Below are 22401 nucleotides of genomic sequence, written 5' to 3'. Positions count from 1 at the left end.
TCATTATGAAAGACAAGACGATGGATGTATTTTTTTTTGCATTGTAAATATCAAATAAATGTGATCAAAAGTCAGCTTACAATGGAGCCAGTGACTTTGATCTGATAACATGCACAAAAGTTGACACAAACAGGTTTGAATGGCTAATCAAGGTTCCAATCCTCACCTGTGACATGTTTGTTTGTAATTAATGTGTGTGTATAAAAGGTCAGTGAGTTTCTGGGCTTCTGACAAACCATTGCATCTTTCATCCAGTGCTGCACACATGTTTCTGGATTCTGAGTCATGGGGAAGGCAAAATAATTGTCAAAGGATCTGCGAGAAAAGGTAATTGAACTGCATAAAATAGGAAAGGGGTATAAAAAGATATCCAAGGAATTGAGAATGCCAATCAGCAGTGTTCAAACGCTGATTAGGAAGTGGAAAATGAGGGATTCAGGTAGACCAGCAAAGATTTCAGCCACAACTGCCAGGAAAATTGTTCGAGATGCAAAGAAAAATCCACAAAAAACTTCAGCTGAAATACAGGACTCTCTGAAAAATTGTGGTGGGGCTGTTTCAAGATGCACAATAAGGAGGCACTTGAAGAAAAATGGGCTGCATGGTCAAGTCGCCAGAAGAAAGCCATTTCTGCGCAAATGTCACAAAGTATCCTGCTTACATTACGCCAAACAGCACAGAGACAAGCCTCAAAACATCTGGAACAAAGTCATTTGGAGTGATGAGACCAAAATTGAACTTTTTGGCCACTCGACCATGCAGCCCATTTTTCTTCAAGTGCCTCCTTATTGTGCATCTTAAAACAGCCACACCACAATTTCTCAGAGAGTCCTGTATTTCAGCTGAAGTTAGTTGTGGCTGAAATCTTTGCTGGTCTACCTGAATCCCTCATTTTCCACTTCTTAATCAGCGTTTGAACACTGCTGATTGGCATTCTCAAATCCTTGGATATCTTTTTATATCCCTTTCCTGTTTTATGCAGTTCAATTACCTTTTCTCACAGATCCTTTGACAATTCTTTTGCCTTCCCCATGACTCAGAATCCAGAAACATCCATTTTGATTTAAAAAGAGTAAACACAGTTGTTTGCCAATAAATAGCTTCACAGAACCATTAAGCATGAGTGGATGAAAGGTTTTTGTGTTATCATTCATATTCTCTGAAGAATGACCAAAAAATCATAATATCTCCCAGGGTATGTAAACTTATGAGCACAACTGTATATATGCCATGTAGTAACAGGCATATTAAATATTAATGTATTTTGCTCATTTAAAGCATACGGCGACGTTCGCTCCCTCCCTCCCCACTACATCACCGATAAACAAACATAATAAAACAACCCTTAGTGTGCAATGTCTGCTGTCATTAGGATGCCGACTGTCTGTCCAAAAATTCCCATTTTGATGAAGAATGACTCTTAATCCTTGCAAAGACAAGATGGTGGAACCAAGCTACTTTTTGTGTCGTTCTCGCTATTTCCGGGTCTAAATTGGCTGTCAAAGTTAACCAGCTTGCCGGAATATGTCCTCGTCCTTGTACTTTCCAGTTGAGAGGCATGAATTATGATCTACAATACAGTTTGATGAGCAGGGTAGCAGCTGATCAGTCGATTATTGGCACGCAAGCTTGTGATTATGACATAAATAGTTTGCCTGTGTTAGCGCTTCAGTGTTTCCCATAAACTGCCAAGATACCTGTGGCGGTGGGGGGCGTGGCTGTGGGCGTGGTCACCATGACATCATCGAGTAATTTGCATAATTTACTACAATGATATGATTTTCTCTAAAAAGACTAAAAAAAATGTATACTTACTAATTAATAATAACAGTTTTGTTTTAAACGTCCATCCATCCATCAATTTTACAATATAATTACAACACTTTATGTACATATTTACATACAGATTTGAACAATAAGTTATTCACTGAAATATATTTATTAATTGTGGTTCTTACAAAAAATATATCTTATAAAATATAAAAGCTAAAATGTCTCAAAGCTCTGCCCCTTTATTTAGTGCATACTAAATAATTTAACTTTAGCCTACTACTACAACCATATTATTTACCAGCAACATAAAGTGAAACAGAGGCACAGGTGTCCTGCCACAGTCAGTAACAAATAAATAGAAAACAGTAGTGGTGGTAGATAGACACAGAGCTTCATCAAACATCTGATCCACTGAACAAAGAGCTCCAAAAATCTTGAACTTTAGACTGCCATCAGTTTTACTCCCTACACTTAACCATGTGTTTCCGACTTTGCACCCTTTGTTATATACACATGTTGTGTTTCTAATATAAATACATTTAATAAAGTCAAATACAAATAAGGCAACAAGAGAAGTATCCTACACTTCTCTTTTGTAAAGTAAATCTGAACAGCCGATATGGGCATCTACATCAACTATATGATTTGCCTGAGAAGCTGGAGAGGACAAAAAAAATAAAAAAAAATTGTTTTTTTATTTTTTTAATTTTTATTTTATTTTATTGGTGGCGGACGTAATTCTTTTGTGGCGGGCCGCCACAAATAAATGAATGTGTGGAAAACCCTGCGCTTATAATAACAATATTAATATCACAAAATATAAAAGCAGTGTGTTTTGGAGTTTTTGGATGGTTTTCATTAGGTTTTATGGGTGGAATAGAGGACCTCCCATTGGCTCTGCTTTAAGCGGACTTTTATTTACGTTTATTTACGAGTTAGATTGCATCAAAAATATACATCTGTCATGTCTTTTATAATGATTGTGAATAGGGAATGGCTTTTTTGCCGATGTCCGATATTCCGATATTGTCCAACTCTTAATTACCGATACCGATACATACAGTCGTAGAATTAACACATTATTATGCCTAATTTGGACAACCAGGTATGGTGAAAATAAGGTCCTTTATTAAAAAAATAATAAAATAAAATAAGATAAATAAATTTCAAACATTTTCTTGAATAAAAAAGAAAGTAAAACAATATAAAAACAGTTATATAGAAACTAGTAATTAATGAAAATGAGTAAAATTAACTGTTAAAGGTTAGTACTATTAGTGGACCAGCAGCACGCACAATCATGTGTGCTTACGGACTGTATCCCTTGCAGACTGTATTGATATATATTGATATATAATGTAGGAAGCAGAATATTAATAACAGAAAGAAACAACCCTTTTGTGCGAATGAGTGTAAATGGGGGAGGGAGTTTTTTTGGGTTGGTGCACTAATTGTAAGTGTATCTTGTGTTTTTTATGTTGATTTAATAAAAAATAAAAAAATTAAAAAACAAAACGATACTGATAATAAAAAAAACGATACAGATAATTTCCGATATTACATTTTAAAGCATTATATTATCGGACATCTCTAATTGTGAACGATAGGAAAAAAATAAAAACAAGTGCAGTACCCCTTCAAGCCCCTCGAATAATTTAGTTTGTTTAATTGTAAAAAAAATAATGCAGAGTGAGACAAATCCAATGTCAAATCGGCCAGAATATGACTATAAATCAATAATATAATAACCTGACATTGTTCACTTAAATATGATCTTAAATATGTAACCACTTTGCTTGTGGTTGTTGTTGTTCTACTACTATATTAAAAATACATTGACTTATTTATAATTAGTCTGTATGTTTGTTCACATCTTGTGTATCTCCTGGGGGCGAAGCCTTCCCTTTCCCTTAAAACCTAGTGATGCCTCGTGATAATAAGCCGTTGAGGTTATCTGTATTAAATGTCTGCCAAGGGGAGTGGGGGTGGGGGTGGGGTGGCCCACAGATGACAATGTGCAGTCAAGTGAAAGAAGACAACACCCCACGGATCAGCCAAGAGTTCATCGAGTTTTTCAGATATCATGTTCTTGGACTCACTGATATTGATGTTGTTCTTGCCCAAAGATACCAGAGCCAGGAATAACAAATCTCTGTACAGGCTCCTATTTGGAGGAGAAAAAAAACAATAATTTAATACTTTTCATCGGCGTTATCGTCTCCATTTTAGAGTTCCTCACCTCTGTCTTTTAAAGCCCAGTTCAGACCCCAGCAGCTGGATCACGTGACTCATGGGCTGATAGACATCGCTCTTCTTCATGCTTCTCACCAAACTCTGTAGCAGCTCCACAGTGAAGAGCTGGCCTTCTTCACACAGGCCGGAGCGAACCAGGGAGTTGGCGCCTAACAAGGAGACAAATTCATCCTAATCAGCGACTCACTCATCTCAATCTTAAGTGAAGCATTGATGAGGACATTATGTACAATCATACATTATATCCCTAATCTTTCTGTCTTGCCTCTGGTGAGGGCGGTCACATTTTTTTCTCCTCCCGTCTTTTCCTGGCTCGCTCTCTCTTTTTTGTCTTGTCTTGTCTAAACCTTTTTTTGGAAGCCTCTTTCTTTGCGCTGTTCTCCAAATGTAATCATCAGACATGGAATTGATTAGCTGGACTCTCAACTCTACTGACACAATCTTTTCGACGAGGAAAAGAGGTTCTGGGGAGCCTGGCTGCCCTGATGGAACCATTGCTGCGGGGTACGTGAAAGATTCCTGAGACAAATGGAGAATCATGTGCCTCTCAGTCCTTTCCATCGAGGACGTGGAAGACATCTACCTATTTGGAACCATGATCGTGGGGCACCTGCTAATTGGGCTGGGCATTGCTCTGGTGTATCGAAAAGTTCGTAAGACGATGGCAGCCACTCCACGAGCCCAAAGGCTGTTCGTCGCAATGGACCGATTGGGCCGGGCTGTAGGAACACAGTCTGTGGCGATTTCTGAACTGGATCGCAAGATGGATCACATCATGGAAAAGCTTGCTATAAAGGAAGGTTTGGATATGAGAGCCAGCATGGACGAATAGAACAGACAAGTCATTGTTAATGCCTGTTCAAGAAAAAACTAAAATCCTTATCTACGATTTGACCCCCTCGAATGGCCTTGAGGACAAGAACAGGCTGTTCTGTAATCATCCCCTGAGGAATTTCAAAGATGGACGCTTTTTGACCTCCCTCCCTCCTAAACGACACCTGGGAATCGAACTTTGCTTGCATTGCACGCAGAACGACTCTGGGCTTATGAACATTTACACTTCACCCAAAGACAATGGGCATATATACAAACACACTCCCCATCCCCATCCAACGCCCCTCACCACCACTGCTTAATTCCTTTTCGGGGTTATGGACGGCTAGTAGTGCTTTATAGCAGCAGGCCGGCCTCCATGGCCCCAAATCCCCCCCCCCTCTGTTGCGAGTTGTTGTGATTATATGTAACATGTTTATGTGTGCTATGCTAAATTAGTTTTTTTCCCTTGGACTCAAGTCTGGACCCCCTCCCGAGGGTCCAGCCTTACACTGATATTTTTTACTCTTCCCCCCTTTCCCAATATCACCTTTTTCCCACCTTTTTTAAAGGAGCGCCATAAGTGGCTGATCCGTTGGCGGTCCCGTCTTGTCTCCCTGTAACGTATGTTACAGGGAGTTATGTAACGGTGACCTCGGCACTCTGACCCCGTATCTCAGCGACTGTGTCACAAACCTGGGGGTAAAGTTTGACTCAGATTTTAAATTCGAAAAACAAATCAGCAGCGTCGTTCAAAAAAGCTTTTATCAATTACGCCAAATAGCGAAAGTGAAACCGCTTCTATCAGGACATGATCTCGAGAAATTAATCCACGCCTTTATCTCGACTCGTCTTGACTACTGCAATGCCCTGTATGTAGGCATTAGCCAGGCCTCCCTCGCCTGCAGCTCGTGCAGAACTCTGCTGCTCGTCTGCTAACACAGACCCACAGACGTGAGCACATCACCCCTATATTAGCGTCCCTTCACTGGCTCCCTGTGCGTTACCGAAACAACTTTAAACTCCTTTTATTTGTTTTTGAATGTCTAAACAACCTCGCGCCAACATATCTCTCTGACCTCCTTCAGCCTTACTGCCCCACCCGATCCCTAAGATCAGCCGATCAGCTGCTACTGACGGTTCCTGACACAAGGCTGAAGCTTAGAGGTGACAGAGCTTTCGCCGCTGCTGCTCCCAAGCTCTGGAACGACCTACCTCTGAGTGTTAGACAAGCTTCCTCTCTTCCTGTTTTTAAATCTCTCTTAAAAACATACTTTTATTCCATGGCTTTTAACACTGAGTGATATCCATCCTGCAATGGCGTCCAAAAATACACCTGCTGTGAACCTGTTTTTATGTTCTATTTATTTTATTTTATTTATTTATTTTTTATCGTGTTCTGTTTGTGTTGTGTTGTGTTTGCTCGGTACTCGTATTATCTTTTAACCTGCCCATTGTACAGCACTTTGGCTACCCCTGTGGTAAATTTTAAATGTGCTTTATAAATAAAGTTGATTTGATTTGATTTATGTCTGCTCTTAGTGGGACTGTGCCGAAAATGTAATTTCAGTTCTTATGTGTCTTGTACATGTTAAAGAATGGACAATAATAAAGCATCTTGATCTTGATCTTGATCTAATCCATCTTATGTATCCATTGCAAACATGTTGCCACATCGCCATGGTAACGGGTAATGTCATTCTTTGAACACAGCAAATGAAGTGACTTACAATGTGTGTTCCACAGGACGTAACAAGGATGGACTTTGTCTCGATGCAGCTTCAGGTTGTCCCACATAATCCTGACAAGAACCTGCTTGCTGTCCTCCGAAGAAACACTGGAAATTGTCTGCAGGCACGACAGGTAAGAAGGTCAACATTTCCTTATCTTAATGGTTACAGGGGTGTCCAAAATGTGGTCCAGAGGCCATTTGCGGCCAGCGGCTTGTTTTTAATTGGCCCGCGACACATTCCACTGACAAAATAAACACATCACAGTTACGAACATTACATAAAAAACCCAAAGTGGCTCAAAATCTCCCCCACATTTGCTTGACGACCTGGGAATTTTACAGTATATGGTCTGATGATTTTTGTCATCATGAACATGTCTATACATTTCTTGCAAGATATGTAAGTTAAGACTTCAAAAAGGTTTTAGTTGGTGGCCTATTATTCATTATTATTATGAATAGAGATGTCCGATAATATCAGACTGCCGATATTATCGGCCGATAAATGCTTTAAAATGTAATATCGGAAATTAACGGTATCGGTTTAAAAAATTAAAATGTATGACTTTTTAAAACGCCGCTGTGTACACGGACGTAGGGAGAAGTACAGAGCGCCAATAAACCTTAAAGGCACTGCCTTTGTATGCCGGCCCAGTCACATAATATCTACGGCTTTTCACACACACAAGTGAATGCAACGCATACTTGGTCAACAGCCATACAGGTCACACTGAGGGTGAACGTATAAACAACTTTAACACTGTTACAAATATGCGCCACACTGTGAACCCACACCAAACAAGAATGACAAACACAATTCGGGAGAACATCCGCACCGTAACACAACATAAACACAACAGAACAAATACCCAGAACCCCTTGCAGCACTAACTCTTCCGGGACGCTACGATATACACCCCCCCGCTACCCCCTACCGCCCCACCTCAACCTCATGTCCCAAATTCCAAGCTGCTGTTTTGAGGCATGTTAAAAAAAATAATGCACTTTGTGACTTCAATAATAAATATGGCAGTGCCATGTTGGCATTTGTTTCCATAACTTCAGTTGATTTATTTTGGAAAACCTTGTTACATTGTTTAATGCATCCAGCGGGGCATCACAACAAAATTAGGCATAATAATGTGTTAATTCCACGACTGTATATATCGGTATCGCTTGATATCGGAATCGGTAATTAAGAGTTGGACAAAATCGGAATATCTGATATCGGCAAAAAAGCCATTATCGGACATCTCTAATTGTGAACATTATTGTATTAGAGCTGTCAAATGATTAATTCATCATACATTATGGAATTTGGCTTAATCATGATTAATCATAGGTGATTACTCATTTGCATATTTAAAAGACACCAACATTTGTACATACAAAGCGTGTCATTTATTTGCATAACATTTGGTAACAGTTTAATATTAAAATACAGGCTGTATTTTGGAATGACATTTGCCAGCGAGCACACCAGTCGGAGTCTCCTCACTCGCTTTTGTACTGACGTACGCATTGATCTGATCACTGATCAGGTAAAAGAGCTCGTACGGGCAAAGTAAACTGCATAATTATTCTAAGTGTGTCCAAGGATTAATGCAATCATTTGTTTGGATTAATCACATGAGTTAACTCGTTATTTTTGACAGCACTGTATTAGATTTAGCTGGCGATTAGCACGTTAGTTGTTGCTATCGATTAACGCCCTAGTACCGTATTTTTCGGACTATAAGTCGCACCGGCCGAAAATGCATAATAAAGAAGGAAAAAAACATATAGAAGTCGCACTGGAGTATACGTCGCATTTTTTGGGGAAATGTATTTGATAAAAGCCAACACCAAGAATAGACATTTGAAAGGCAATTTAAAATAAATAAAGAATAGTGAACAACAGGCTGAATAAGTGTACGTTATATGAGGCATAAATAACCAACTGAGAACGTGCCTGGTATGTTAACGTAACATATTATGGTAAGAGTCATTCAAATAACTATAACATATAGAACATGCTATACGTTTACCAAACAATCTGTCACTCCTAATCGCTAAATCCCATGAAATCTTATACGTCTAGTCTCTTACGTGAATGAGATGAATAATATTATTTGATATTTTACGCTAATGTGTTAATCATTTCACACATAAGTCGCTCCTGAGTATAAGTCACACCCCCGGCCAAACTATGAAAAAAACTGCGACTTATAGTCCGAAAAATACGGTATTCCGCTAGCAATTAGTGCGCTAGTTGTCATCGAGCGATTGGCGCGTTAGTTGCCAGCTAGCAATTAGCACTCTAGTTGCTGTGAATCTTTGGGCACAGCACGGACGATTCAATTCGATTCTTCTGTGTAATGATTTGGTTCAGGGTCGATTCTATTCAAAATCAATACTTTTTAATAACACCGAGTGCCAGTTCTATGATTAACGGCATTCCTCCATAAAATAGATAAACAGCTGTGATCAATTTCAATATTACTTAAAAGAAAACTGGTTTTGTTTAAAAAAATGATACTAAAACATTCAATAAAGTCAAATAGAATTAAGGCAACAAGAGAAGTATCCCACACTTCTCTACTATAGACTGCTGTTGCCGTATTACGGATACGGCAACAGCACTGATTTGCAGGTGTGTTATTTGTTGTGAGTTCATGCACTGTGTTGGTTTTGTTCTTTGAACAAGGTGATGTTCATGCATGGTTCATGTTGTGCACCGGTAAAAAAACATAACTTTGTCTTGAATTTGAAAAAAAAAAAAAAATATTTTTCACTAAAGAAGGGTTCTGTGAATGCGCATATGAAACCGGTGGGGTTAGGTACCTCCAACAAGGTTAAGAACCACTGATCTAAATCAAGTAAAGGAGGCAGAATATTTACCTGATTGCCATGGCAACAGTGTTGGGATCCCAGAATAAGAGCTGGCAGGTTACTGGGCAGCTCCAGTCTTCTAAAGAACCACACAAGGTTCCAGAAGACAATGGGGTGATGGTCCACTACTCCTGGGGAGTAGATGGCCTGGTCTCCTTCGTTCACCAGCAGGCTCTCAAGCTCCTTCCAAAGAACCAGAGGGCTCAGGTAAGGCACCGTCACTGCTGAAGACGTCCCAGCATGTTCTGTTGCAGACATTTTGGTTTCGGATGAATCCTGGTTGGTAACGGGATTAGATTCCTGGGAACATCTGAGGGTGAACACGGTGGATCAGTTCAGTGAGATCGGCCACAGGGATTAAAAAAAAGGAGAGAATGTGTGTGAAGTGACTGAATGGTCATAACTCGCCTGCTTTGGGGTCTTAGATCTTTGACCTCAACATTGAGGAAAGGCAGAAAAGCCGAGCCACAGAAGGGACACGTGCTGTTCAGATTGGAATCGTTGGCCGTCCAGCCGGCCATGATTTCCTCCTCATAGACCAGAGAGTCACATGTCTTGCAAAGGGAGCAGCTGGACATCATTACCTGCATCCAAAAAACATCAGGACCAGGACTGGTCAGGCTAAGAAGAGTAAGGAATATATTATTTATGGTAAAAAAACTACCTCTATACTGTAAGTGGCACAGGACTGGAAGCGATTTATGTCGGGAGAGGAATCTGGAGTGTTAAAACTTCGAGAGGGAAGTGCCAAACCACCTGGATGGAATATACAGTATATACAAGAATATTTAAAAAATGGCGCCAACATAGAACAAACCCCATTTGAATGTATTTCAATAATGACCAATAAGTCAAACAAAAATATTGCTCAATAGTTGACAGACACGTTGTAGTATATAGTGGAGTGGACAACACACAGAAGTATTTTTAACAAGCCAACTATAACCATAGACATGTTATTAAATCAATACTTATTTGATCTTGCCTTTAAAAGTATTATCTTTGTTAAGGCAGAATAAATCATTCCATTTAGCAGGTGCAGCGGCGTTGGAGTTGGGATGTTTAACCATGGAGGTTCAACAATAAGGTGGCTTTAATCAAATTAAGAATGTTTATAGGCCTACTGAAAGCCACTACTACCGACCACGCAGTCTGATAGTTTATATATCAATGATGAAATCTTAACATTGCAACACATGCCAATACGGCCGGGTTAACTGCAATTTTAAATTTCCCGCTAAACTTCCGGTTGAAAACGTCTATGTATGATGACGTATGCACGTGACGTCAATCGTTGAAACGGAAGTATTTGGACACCATTGAATCCAATTCAAAAAGCTCTGTTTTCATCGCAAAATTCCACAGTATTCTGGACATCTTTGTTGGTGAATCTTTTGCAATTTGTTTAATGAACAATGGAGACTGCAAAAAAGAAAGTTGTAGGTGGGATCGGTGTATTAGCGGCTGGCTGCAGCAACACAACCAGGAGGACTTTGACTTGGATAGCAGTCGCGCTAGCCGACGCTAGCCGACGCTAGCCGACGACCGCACGGATGATCGGGTGAAGTCCTTCGTCCTTCCGTCGATCGCTGGAACGCAGGTGAGCACGGGTGTTGATGAGCAGATGAGGGCTGGCTGGCGTAGGTGGAGCGCTAATGTTTTTATCATAGCTCTGTGAGGTCCCGTTGCTAAGTTAGCTTCAATGGCGTCGTTAGCAACAGCATTGTTAAGCTTCGCCAAACTGGGAATTATTAACCGTGTATTTACATGTCCATATTTTAATAGTATCGTTGATCTTCTGTCTATCCTTCCAGTCAGGGATTTATTTATTTTGTTTCTATCTGCATTTGAGCCCGATGCTATCACGTTAGCTCAGTAGCTAAAGAGCTTCGCCGATGTATTGTCGTGGAGATAAAAGTCACTGTGAATGTCCATTTCGCGTTCTCGACTCTCATTTTCAAGAGGATATTTTATCCGGGGTGGTTTAAAATACAAATCCGTGATCCACAATAGAAAAAGGAGAACGTGTGGAATGCAATGAACCCTTGTACCTAATTTACGGTCAGAGCGAAAAAAGATACATCCTGCACTGCACTCTAGTCCTTCACTCTCACTTTCCTCATCCACAAATCTTTCATCCTCGCTCAAATTAATGGGGTAATCGTCGCTTTCTCGGTCCGAATCTCTCTCGCTGCATTGTAAACAATGGGAAAATGTGAGAAGCCCTTCTTCCGGTGACGTCACGCTACTTCCGGTACAGGCAAGGCTTTTTTTTAATCAGCGATCAAAAGTTGCGACCTTTATCGTCGATGTTCTCTACTAAATCCTTTCAGCAAAAATATGACAATATCGCGAAATGATCAAGTATGACACACAGAATGGATCTGCTATCCCCGTTTAAATAAAAAAAAATCATTTCAGTAGGCCTTTAAGTGGTTTGTTGTGAACACACACACACAAACACACACACACACACACACAATGCTGTCTTTTACGTCAGTGAGGCTGCAGAAAGATGGTGTTGCAATGATGCAGGAATGTTTCAAAGATGTGTAACTAACCAGAGAATGAGTTGTGTCGGAACACCCTGCCTGGGGAGACGGGGCTGCTCAGGTGGGTGTGGCCCGCTATGGGGCTCCTCCTGAGTCGCGCTGTGCCGATGTGCTGCGGGGACGTGAAGCCGTCTGCATCCAAACAGGAGTCGTTATCAAGAAGCGAAGAGCAGTCCACCTCCCCTGAGGTGAGCGAGGACACGCTGACGCGATCGCAGTTTGAGTCCTGCAGGTGTGATAGAAGACGAAATGGTGGTCAGGGGGAAAAACTTTATTGGAAGGTCTGAGTGTGTTGGTGGTACTGACCAGTGTTAATGATGTCTGGGAGGACAGGCGGGAGTAGAGGCGGCTTGCCTTTTCTGCGACACCTTTCCCTGCTAAGAAGACGCTACTCTTGAAGCTGTCCAGGGTGGGTGTGAAGAGGGAATCCATGGAGAAGGAGGAGGAAGAGGGACTGGGGGATGAGGGTAACACTAAAGAGGAAGGCCTCTCCCTGCCTTTGTTAGACACACCGAGAGGGAGAGATGGTGACGTCCTGAGCCGCTCTCGAGATTTGACGGGCAACGGGAGGTGTGTGTTTGAGCGGATCAGGACAGGCGGTCGGGTGGACTGTGAAGAGGGACTTGATAGGCTCTGCAGGTCCACACTGGGAGCGCGGCTCCTCAGAGGGCTGTTTTTATTGTTCATGTACAGCTCAATCTCTTCTGCCAGCTCACGCCGACTACTAGGTGTGCTTCCACTCTCCTGACTCTGTTCCTGCACCGTCGCCATTAGCGAAAGTGGATCAAAGCCCGCTTCAATATCTGTCCGACCAGCCGTACCAACGCAGCAGCTCGTGCTTTGTCTTGTCCGCTTCTGTTCAACATCGCTCTCTGACTTCTCCTCCTCCAACCCGCCCAGTTTGTCAGCAGGAAGGTGATGCTGCTTGCTGGAGCTGAGCTGCGGCACCGTGAGTTTAAGTGCTGGCGATCCAAATGGCAAGTCGAGAGACTTTGGCCTCTCTCTGTGAGTCATAGCTCCACTTGGCATGAACGCTGGACTGGAAACCAGAATGTCAGCATTGCCTGTGAGAGAAACACATGCTATTTTTCTAAACACGCCCTGCAGGATGTCAGCAGCACACAATGATATTAAATAGGGATGACATAGCCATAGAATCATCACTGCTTTTCTGTCTATGATCTGTAAACCACACATTTTGTTTTTCACCGACATATGCGTGACAAATCCAATTACATATCCAACCATCTTGTTACATAAGACTAATCCATTACTGCAGTGTGTTTTTAGCAAGAGACACTAAAGGAGATATTATATTACAGTACGCCCACACTGGAACATTTGCCTCGCAGCTAAGTTTGGTGATTTATCCCTCTGTAATGGTCACTAACTGTGAGATTTAATGAGTCATAACTTACTGTAATCATAACTTACTGTGTTGCTTTGCTCCTTTGTCCTCTACCACAGGAGTGTTTTCACTTTCTCTGCAAAACATCTTCTCCTCCTCCTTGGACAAGGAATCATAGCCTTGGTCCGACTGTCCACCTGAAAGACAGTTCATATGCTATTACAAACCCCGTCTCCATATGAGTTGGGAAATTGTGTTGGATGTAAATATAAACGGAATACAATGATTTGCAAATCCTTTTCAACCCATATTCAATTGAATGCACTACAAAGACAACATATTTGATGTTCAAACTCATAAACTTCTTTTTTTTTTTTTGCAAATAATAATTAACTTAGAATTTCATGGCTGCAACATGTGCCAAAGTAGTTGGGAAATGGCATGTTCACCACTGTGTTACATGGCCTTTTCTTTTAACAACACTCAATAAACGATTGGGAACTGAGGAAACTAATTGTTGAAGCTTTGAAAGTGGAATTCTTTCCCATTCTTGTTTTATATAGAGCTTCAGTCGTTCAACAGTCCGGGGTCTCCGCTGTCGTATTTTACGCTTCATAATGCGCCACACATTTTCGATGGGAGACAGGTCTGGACTGCAGGCGGGCCAGGAAAGTACCCGCACTCTTTTTTTACGAAGCCACGCTGTTGTAAGACGTGCTGAATGTGGCTTGGCATTGTCTTGCTGAAATAAGCAGGGGCGTCCATGAAAAAGACGGCGCTTAGATGGCAGCATATGTTGTTCCAAAACCTGTATGTATGTACCTTTCAGTATTAATGGTGCCTTCACAGATGTGCAAGTTACCCATGCCTTGGGCACTAATGCACCCCCATACCATCACAGATGCTGGCTTTTGAACTTTGCGCCTATAACAGTCTGGATGGTTCGCTTCCCCTTTGGTCCCGATGACACGATGTCCAATATTTCCAAAAACAATTTAAAATGTGGACTCGTCAGACCACAGAACACTTTTCCACTTTGCATTAGACCATCTTAGATGATCTCGGGCCCAGAGAAGCCGGCGGCGTTTCTGGGTGTTGTTGATAAATGGCTTTGGCTTTGCATAGTAGAGCTTTAACTTGCACTTACAGATGTAGCGACCAACTGTATTTAGTGACAGTGGTTTTCTGAAGTGTTCCTGAGCCCATGTGGTGATATCCTTTAGAGATAGATGTCGGTTTTTGATACAGTGCCGTCTGAGGGATTGAAGGTCACGGTCATTCAATGTTGGTTTCCGGCCATGCCGCTTACGTGGAGTGATTTCTCCAGATTCTCTGAACCTTTTGATGATATTATGGACCGTAGATGTTGAAATCCCTAAATTTCTTGCTATTGCACTTTGAGAAACGTTGTTCTTAAACTGTTTGACTATTTGCTCACGCAGTTGTGGACAAAGGGGTGTACCTCGCCCCATCCTTTCTTGTGAAAGACTAAACATTTTTTGGGAAGCTGTTTTTATACCCAATCATGGCACCCACCTGTTCCCAATTAGCCTGCACACCTGTGGGATGTTCCAAATAAGTGTTTGATGAGCATTCCTCAACTTTATCAGTATTTATTGCCACCTTTCCCAACTTCTTTGTCACGTTTTGCTGGCATCAAATTCTAAAGTTAATGATTATTTGCAAAAAGAAAAATGTTTATCAGTTTGAACATCAAATATGTTGTCTTTGTAGCATATTCAGCTGAATATGGGTTGAAAATGATTTGCAAATCGATGTATTCCGTTTATATTTACATCTAACACAATTTCCCAACTCATATGGAAACGGGGTTTGTATTACTACATTTTTTTAAACCGTACAGTTAATGCAGAGTCTGCTTACTTGTGCTAAATGCATCATCGCTGGAATCCATTTTGTTGAAGTCTGCGTCGATGGAAGTGCGCTCAGCAGAGTCATTAGCACTGTCCAGACTGCCATGGCTGACTGTGTCGAGGTCACTGCCATCTGAGGGGAAAGTGACATTGCAATTATTCTCCTTTTCGTTAGTGTTGCAATACAGGAGTAAATAATGACCTTACTTACCCCTGAATGATATTTACTGTATCTGCCATTCAGGTTTGTCATATATGTGTTCATTCTTCATCCATGCCATTAACAGTTGTTTTGAATTTGCTTACCGTATTTTTCGGACTATAAGTCGCAGTTTTTTTTTATAGTTTGGCTGGGGGTGCGACTTATACTCAGGAGCAATGTTCCCTCTAATTTTTCATGTGTGTGAGCAAACGCAAAAACTCCCTGAGCATTGAGTGGGGCCCATGTGAGCAACATCAGACGTGCACACTGTGGCTACACCAGCAGCACACCTGTCCCAAACCTGACTAAATAACAAGTTCAATCTCCATCCATCCATCCATCTTCTACCGCTTGTCCCTTTCGGGGTCGCGGGGGGTGCTGGAGCCTATCTCAGCTGCATTCGGGCGGAAGGCGGGGTACACCCTGGACAAGTCCCAAACTCATTGCAGGGCCAACACAGATAGACAGACAACATTCTCTTATTATTATAATCAAATGACAGCAGTCATTTCCATTTCTAATATAAGTGTTTAGGCCCACTTACAATGACAATAACAAAAAATATAGTTTTTCATGAACTGTGTACTTGTATTGTTTGTCTGGGTGGAGGTCCTGCTTTGGAAATAATTTGTACCCCTTTCAGACATTGCATTTAGTTTCCATTAAAACATTCACATGTTGCACAATGAGATGTAAGCATAGGATGAAGTGTGCATTCCTGTAACTTTCCCTAGTAACAGCCTTCCATGATTAATATAAATAAATTAACATTAATAATAAATGACAGTAAAATAAGCACACATATGACGGAGGAATCATAGTGTAACTTTGTGTGGTGTTTGAGTTGTCCGACTTTTTGTGTGGCCATAAACGCCACAAACTTCCTGTTTGTAAAAAATATATTTTTATTAGTATTTATTCAATATACTAACAGCATTTCATGATTAATATTTATAAATTAAGATTCCTAATAAATGACTCTAGAATAAGCACACATTTGATTGGTAAATCATAGTGTAACGACCTGGAATGACACTATGTCTGGTGTTGGAGTTGTCCGACTTTTTGTGTGGCTGTAAACGCATCACTGGCTAAGTGCCATATGTGCATGCGTTGGCGCAAGTGAGAAAGAGCGAGCGGCTGCTGTTGATATAACAAAGTTGCTTTTGGTCTGGTTTGTAGTGCAGAAAATTACCACTTTTGCTATATATCATTTTTTTTTACTAATGTTTTGGTGATGTGTTTATGGCCGACAATAAAGAGTTTTGCTCAGTAAAGTGATGGATGGAATTCATGTCCTCAAAGCGTCTCGACAGACGTTACAATATTTGAACAATGATGACGAAAACTGTTTTCTGTCGTGTCCGTGTCGTGTTGAAAATTGTTATGCGCTTATTTTTTTATTTGATTTTGTGCATGGCATAGATTTGCCGTGCGCAGAGGATGCTTGAGCAGTGCGCAATTGCACAGGCGCGCACCTTAGAGGGAACATTGCTCAGGAGCGACTTATGTGTGAAAGTATTAACACATAACCACCCCCACCCCCCACTCAACCCCGCCCACCTCAACCTCCTCATGCTCTCTCAGGGAGAGCATGTCCCAAATTCCAAGCTGCTGTTTTGAGGCATATTAAAAAAAATAATGCACTTTGTGACTTCAATAATAAATATGGCAGTGCCATGTTAGCATTTTTTCCCATAACTTGAGTTGATTTATTTTGGAAAACCTTGTTACATTGTTTAATGCATCCAGCGGGGCATCACAACAAAATTAGGCATAATAATGTGTTAATTCCACGACTGTACATATCGGTATCGGTTGATATCGGAATCGGTAATTAAGAGTTGGACAATATCGGAATATCGGCAAAAAAGCCATTATCGGACATCTCTAATATTTGGTTATGGTTACGGTATTATCTTATTTTGAACATGCATACACTTACAATATTGTACATCACATATTTCCAGTTTTTCATTACAACATGTCCGTAAAGAAGTAGGAATTTAATCCGACCCCATACATAGCAATTTCTAACACATTTGTTAGTATTTAATCTGGAGCACAAACAGTGGAGCAATAAAAAAAAAAACCAAAAAAACATTAAAAATAAGGTTCTTATAAATAAATAGTTAAAGGGAAACTGCACTTTTTTTAAATTTTTTTTTTACCTCTTGTTCACATGTATTATGAGAGACATGACAATAGATGTTTTTGTTGCAAATATTAAATAAATGCGATCAAAAGTTTGCTTACAATGGAGCCTATGGGAGCCGCTCTATTCTACTGATAAAGCCCTTAAAAAACATCCAAACCCCTCCATTAAGATTTTATTATATATTTACTGATTATTACTCACTGCAGACTTTATGAGAGCCAACAAACATAATAAAACATCACTTACTGTACAATGTCTGCTCTCATTAGAATGCCAACTGTTAGGATGTTCATATATTCCCATTTAGGTGAAAAATATCTCATAATCCTCACAAAGAAACGGGTTGAGGGGCTTGCGGACCAAGCGTCTTTTCATGTCTTTCTCGACATTTTTGGGCCCTAAATGTCTGTCAACGTGTACCGACTTGTCAGATTACCTCCTCAGATTTCTTCTGTCCAGGTGAGATGCATGATTTATGTTCTAGAACAAACTTACAGGGAGCAAGGAAGCGAAAACGCAGCAGACCCCTCGCGATGATGTAAACATAGGCACAGTGGCACATACACACCAGGGTTTCCCACACATTCATTTATTTGTGGCGGCCCGAAATACGAAATAATTACATCCGCCACAAATAAAAAAAATAAAAATAAAATTAAAATTAAAATAAAAATAAAAAAATACTTTTTTTTTTTTTTGTCCTCTCCAGCTCTCCGCAAATCATATAGTTGATGTAGCTGCCCATATCGGCTGTTCAGATTTACTTTACAAAAGAGAAGTGTAGGATACTTCTCTTGTTGCCTTATTTGTATTTGACTTTATTAAATGTATTTATATTAGAAACACAACATGTGTATATAACAAAGGGTGAAAAGTCTGCAGGCAGTAGGAAACAATGGTTAAGTGTAGGGAGTAAAACTGATGGCAGTCTAAAGTTCAAGATTTTTGGAGCTCTTTGTTTAGTGGATCAGATGTTTGATGAAGCTCTGTGTCTATCTACCACCACTACAGTTTTCTGTTTATTTGTTACTGACTGTGGCAGGACACCTCTGCCTCTGTTCCACTTTATGTTGCTGGTAAATAATATGGTTGTAGTAGTAGGCTAAAGTTAAATTATTTAATATGCACTAAATAAAGGGGCAGAGCTTTGAGACATTTTAGCTTTTATATTTTATAAGATATATGTTTTTTGTAAGAACCACAATTAATACATATATTTCAGTGAATAACTTATTGTTCAAATCTGTATATAAATATGTACATAAAGTGTTGTAATTATATTGTAAAATGGATGGATGGATGGATGGATGGACGTTTAAAACAAAACTGTTATTATTAATTAGTAAGTATACATTTTTTGAGCCTTTTTGGAGAAAATCAAATCATTGTAGTAAATTATGCAAATTACTCGATGATGTCATGGTGACCACGCCCATAGCCACGCCCCCACCGCCACAGGTATCTTGGCAGTTTATGGGAAACACTGCAAACGGTAGTGATCACGGCGCCGCTATATATAGTTTGTCTGCATTAGCGCTTATAATAACAATATCACTAATACTAATATTAATTGAATACTTAATATTCAAGTCATGAAATATAAATGAGCATTGTTGGCGGTCTTTAAATGGTTATTTATTGGATTGTATAGGCGGTCCTCTCATTGGCTCCGCTGTAAGCAGACTTTTATTTACGTTTATTTAATATTTAGAATGCATTAAAAAAAAAATCATCCATCATCCATCTTTCATAATGATTGTGAACAATAGGCAACATTCCCAAAAAAAAGTGTAGATCTCCTTTAAAATGTGATTCACATAATGATATAAGTAAGCTTGTCATCGTTTAAAAAGGTTCAATATGTTTATCAGGGTTTTTTTTACTTGTACTTTGCAATACTTTGAATTTCAACAGTTCCTAAACTGGATCATATTAGTACTTAGTTCGACTTCCTTGCTTAAAGGCCTACTGAAAGCCACTACTACCGACCACGCAGTCTGATAGTTTATATATCAATGATGAAATCTTAACATTGCAACATGCCAATACGGCCGGGTTAACTTATAAAGTGCAATTTTAAATTTCCCGCCACACTTCCGGTTGAAAACGTCTATGTATGATGACGTATGCGCGTGACGTCACGGCAGCAACGGAAGTATTGGTACCCAATGTGTCACCATACAAAAAGCTCTGTTTTCATCGAAAAATTCCACAGTATTCTGGACATCTGTGTTGGTGAATCTTTTGCAATTTGTTTAATGAACAATGGAGACTGCAAAGAAGAAAGCTGTAGGTGCGATCGGTGTATTAGCGGCGGACTAGAGCAACACAACCAGGAGGACTTTGAGTTGGATAGCAGACGCGCTACCGTGAGTACAGCTTTGGCTTCCAAACATTTGATCGCTTGCCCGTACGTGCGTGTCGCTATGTGCATGTCACGTACGTAACTTTGGGAAAATATGTTTCTTGCAGACTCTGATGGCGGCCGGGGTGTCGTCGAAAGCTACAACGACCGCCGCCGTTCCGTAGCTAAGCTAGCTTCAATGGCGTCGTTAGCAACAGCATTGTTAAGCTTCGCCAAGCTGGAAATTATTAACCGTGTATTTACATGTCCACGGTTTAATAGTATTGTTGATCTTCTGTCTATCCTTCCAGTCAGGGGTTTATTTATTTTGTTTCTATCTGCATTTGAGCCTGATGCTATCACGTTAGCTTTGTAGCTAAAGAGCTTCACCGATGTATTGTCGTGGAGATAAAAGTCACTGTGAATGTCCATTTCGCGTTCTTGACTCTCATTTTCAAGAGGATATAGTATCCGAGGTGGTTTAAAATACAAATCCGTGATCCACAATAGAAAAAGGAGAAAGTGTGGAATCCAATGAACCCTTGTACCTAAGTTACGGTCAGAGCGAAAAAAGATACGTCCTGCACTGCACTCTAGTCCTTCACTCTCACGTTCCTCATCCACGAATCTTTTATCCTGGCTCAAATTAATGGGGTAATCGTCGCTTTCTCGGTCCGAATCTCTCTCGCTGCATTGTAAACAATAGGGAAATGTGAGCAGCCCTATCCACTGTGACGTCACGCTACTTCCGGTATAGGCAAGGCTTTTTTTTATCAGCGACCAAAAGTTGCGAACTTTATCATCGATGTTCTCTACTAAATCCTTTCAGCAAAAATATGGCAATATCGCGAAATGATCAAGTATGACACATAGAATGGATCTGCTATCCCCGTTTAAATAAAAAAAATAATTTCAGTAGGGCTTTAATTCACTCCATAATTTAACTCCACATACTGTACTAGAGGTTTTAAAGTGTTGTACGTGCATACAAATACATTTTTTCCCAAGGTTATATGTCTCCTCTTTTGTTAAGAAGAATTGCTGTACATTCTTGGGTAGCAGGTTATAGTTTGCTCTGTGTATAATTTGAGCAGTTTGCAAATGCACTAAATCCTTTAATTGCAATATTACGATACATGTTATTCTAACTTACCTCTTTTATAAGATGGTTAATGAATGAAGCATACTTTTGTAGTTATTTCCCCATATTTCTACACAATAACTCAGTTATGGTCACACAAGCAAGCAGTGTTATTTATGAGGTTCTATTGACCTCAACTTCAAATCAGAGCCTATAAAAACAAGTCATGAGTCCTGACATAAATCACCAACACTTTCAAAACAATTCCAAATGTTAAGTGCCATGAGGGAAGAATTTATGCTAATTTGACAAAAGATTGACCTCTGTTTACTGTATGAACCAGAGAGTGATTTACATAGTGCAGATAATTCTAGGATCACACACAAAATATGAGCATAATAACATGTAAAATAATCGTTAAGGGAATTCGAGATATATGGGAACAAGATAAGGATATCACTTGGTACAAGTTTAGGAAAGCACATTGTTCCCACATGATCACCTTTTTCTCTGTAAGGAACAGTCAGGAACGTCATATATCAGTGGATCATTAATCAAAATTGACTGTGGGAGTGTGTAGTATGTAAATTGGTGGTAATGAGTAACGACTATTGCAGTAATCAAATCATACATAATACATCATTTTAAAACTATGTGTCTGGGGTATGTCACCAAAAACAACTATAGATTAGGGCTGGGCGATATACTCTATATATTGTGGGTTTGTCTCTGTGCGATATAGAAAATGACTATATGGTGATATTGGAGTATACGTTCTCACGCAGTTGCTTTTAGCTGCAGGCATTACACTACAGCAGGCCTGGGCAATTATTTTGACTCGGGGGGCCACATTTAGAGAAAAAAATGTGTCTGGGGGCCGGTATATCTATTTCTAGGAACACTAATACAAAACCTCACAATAATGTCTGATTGAATGCTAAACACATTATGACAGACCGCCTTAAAAAACATAATGGAATTGTACATTTTTCTATGAACGATAAAAAAATGAATATTGACAAAATTTGAACGTCACACCCCCTTTCGATCGACATATTTTACAATCTAGTGAACAAACAGTGAAATATGAACGCGAAGGGTACAAAATAAACCCACCTACAATCTGATATATCACTAAGCTTTAGAGCTTTGTTGTGAAAATCTCCTTCCGCGTCTGTGGAAACTCTTCCCGCCCACACTGTTTGGTGCCTCGTCTGAGCTGCTGTGACGTAGATTACCATAGTAACTAATTAGATGACCATAGTAACTAATTAATTACCATAGTAACAAGTATATCATCCATAAGCGCAGATTCCAACCATTGAAATACTTAGTATAGTTCAAGACTTACGGTCATTAGAAAACATCATAATGGCAGCTACACTTTCCATCTTAAACAT

General features: G+C 40.0%; 1 protein-coding gene across 5 annotated transcripts in view; it reads right to left on the bottom strand.

Annotated features, from left to right (window-relative positions):
- The window catches only part of dennd4a (DENN/MADD domain containing 4A), an 89672-nt gene that overhangs the window by 6832 nt on the left and 60439 nt on the right, over positions 1–22401 (bottom strand). For all 5 annotated transcript variants that reach the window (XM_062061110.1, XM_062061108.1, XM_062061112.1 and 2 more), the window contains 10 exons: positions 15227–15349; positions 13429–13539; positions 12301–13058; positions 12004–12220; positions 10107–10198; positions 9851–10026; positions 9452–9752; positions 6570–6687; positions 4013–4175; positions 3873–3937 (listed from right to left, as the gene is read on the bottom strand). In XM_062061110.1, the coding sequence (XP_061917094.1) occupies positions 3873–3937; positions 4013–4175; positions 6570–6687; positions 9452–9752; positions 9851–10026; positions 10107–10198; positions 12004–12220; positions 12301–13058; positions 13429–13539; positions 15227–15349 (2124 nt within the window). The remainder of the gene's footprint in view (positions 1–3872; positions 3938–4012; positions 4176–6569; positions 6688–9451; positions 9753–9850; positions 10027–10106; positions 10199–12003; positions 12221–12300; positions 13059–13428; positions 13540–15226; positions 15350–22401) is intronic.

This window comes from Entelurus aequoreus, linkage group LG10 (assembly GCF_033978785.1).
Source record: "Entelurus aequoreus isolate RoL-2023_Sb linkage group LG10, RoL_Eaeq_v1.1, whole genome shotgun sequence".
Lineage (NCBI taxonomy): Eukaryota > Metazoa > Chordata > Actinopteri > Syngnathiformes > Syngnathidae > Entelurus > Entelurus aequoreus.
The sequence above is the reverse complement of the archived record's forward strand: the minus strand, read 5'-3'. Positions and strand labels throughout refer to the sequence as shown.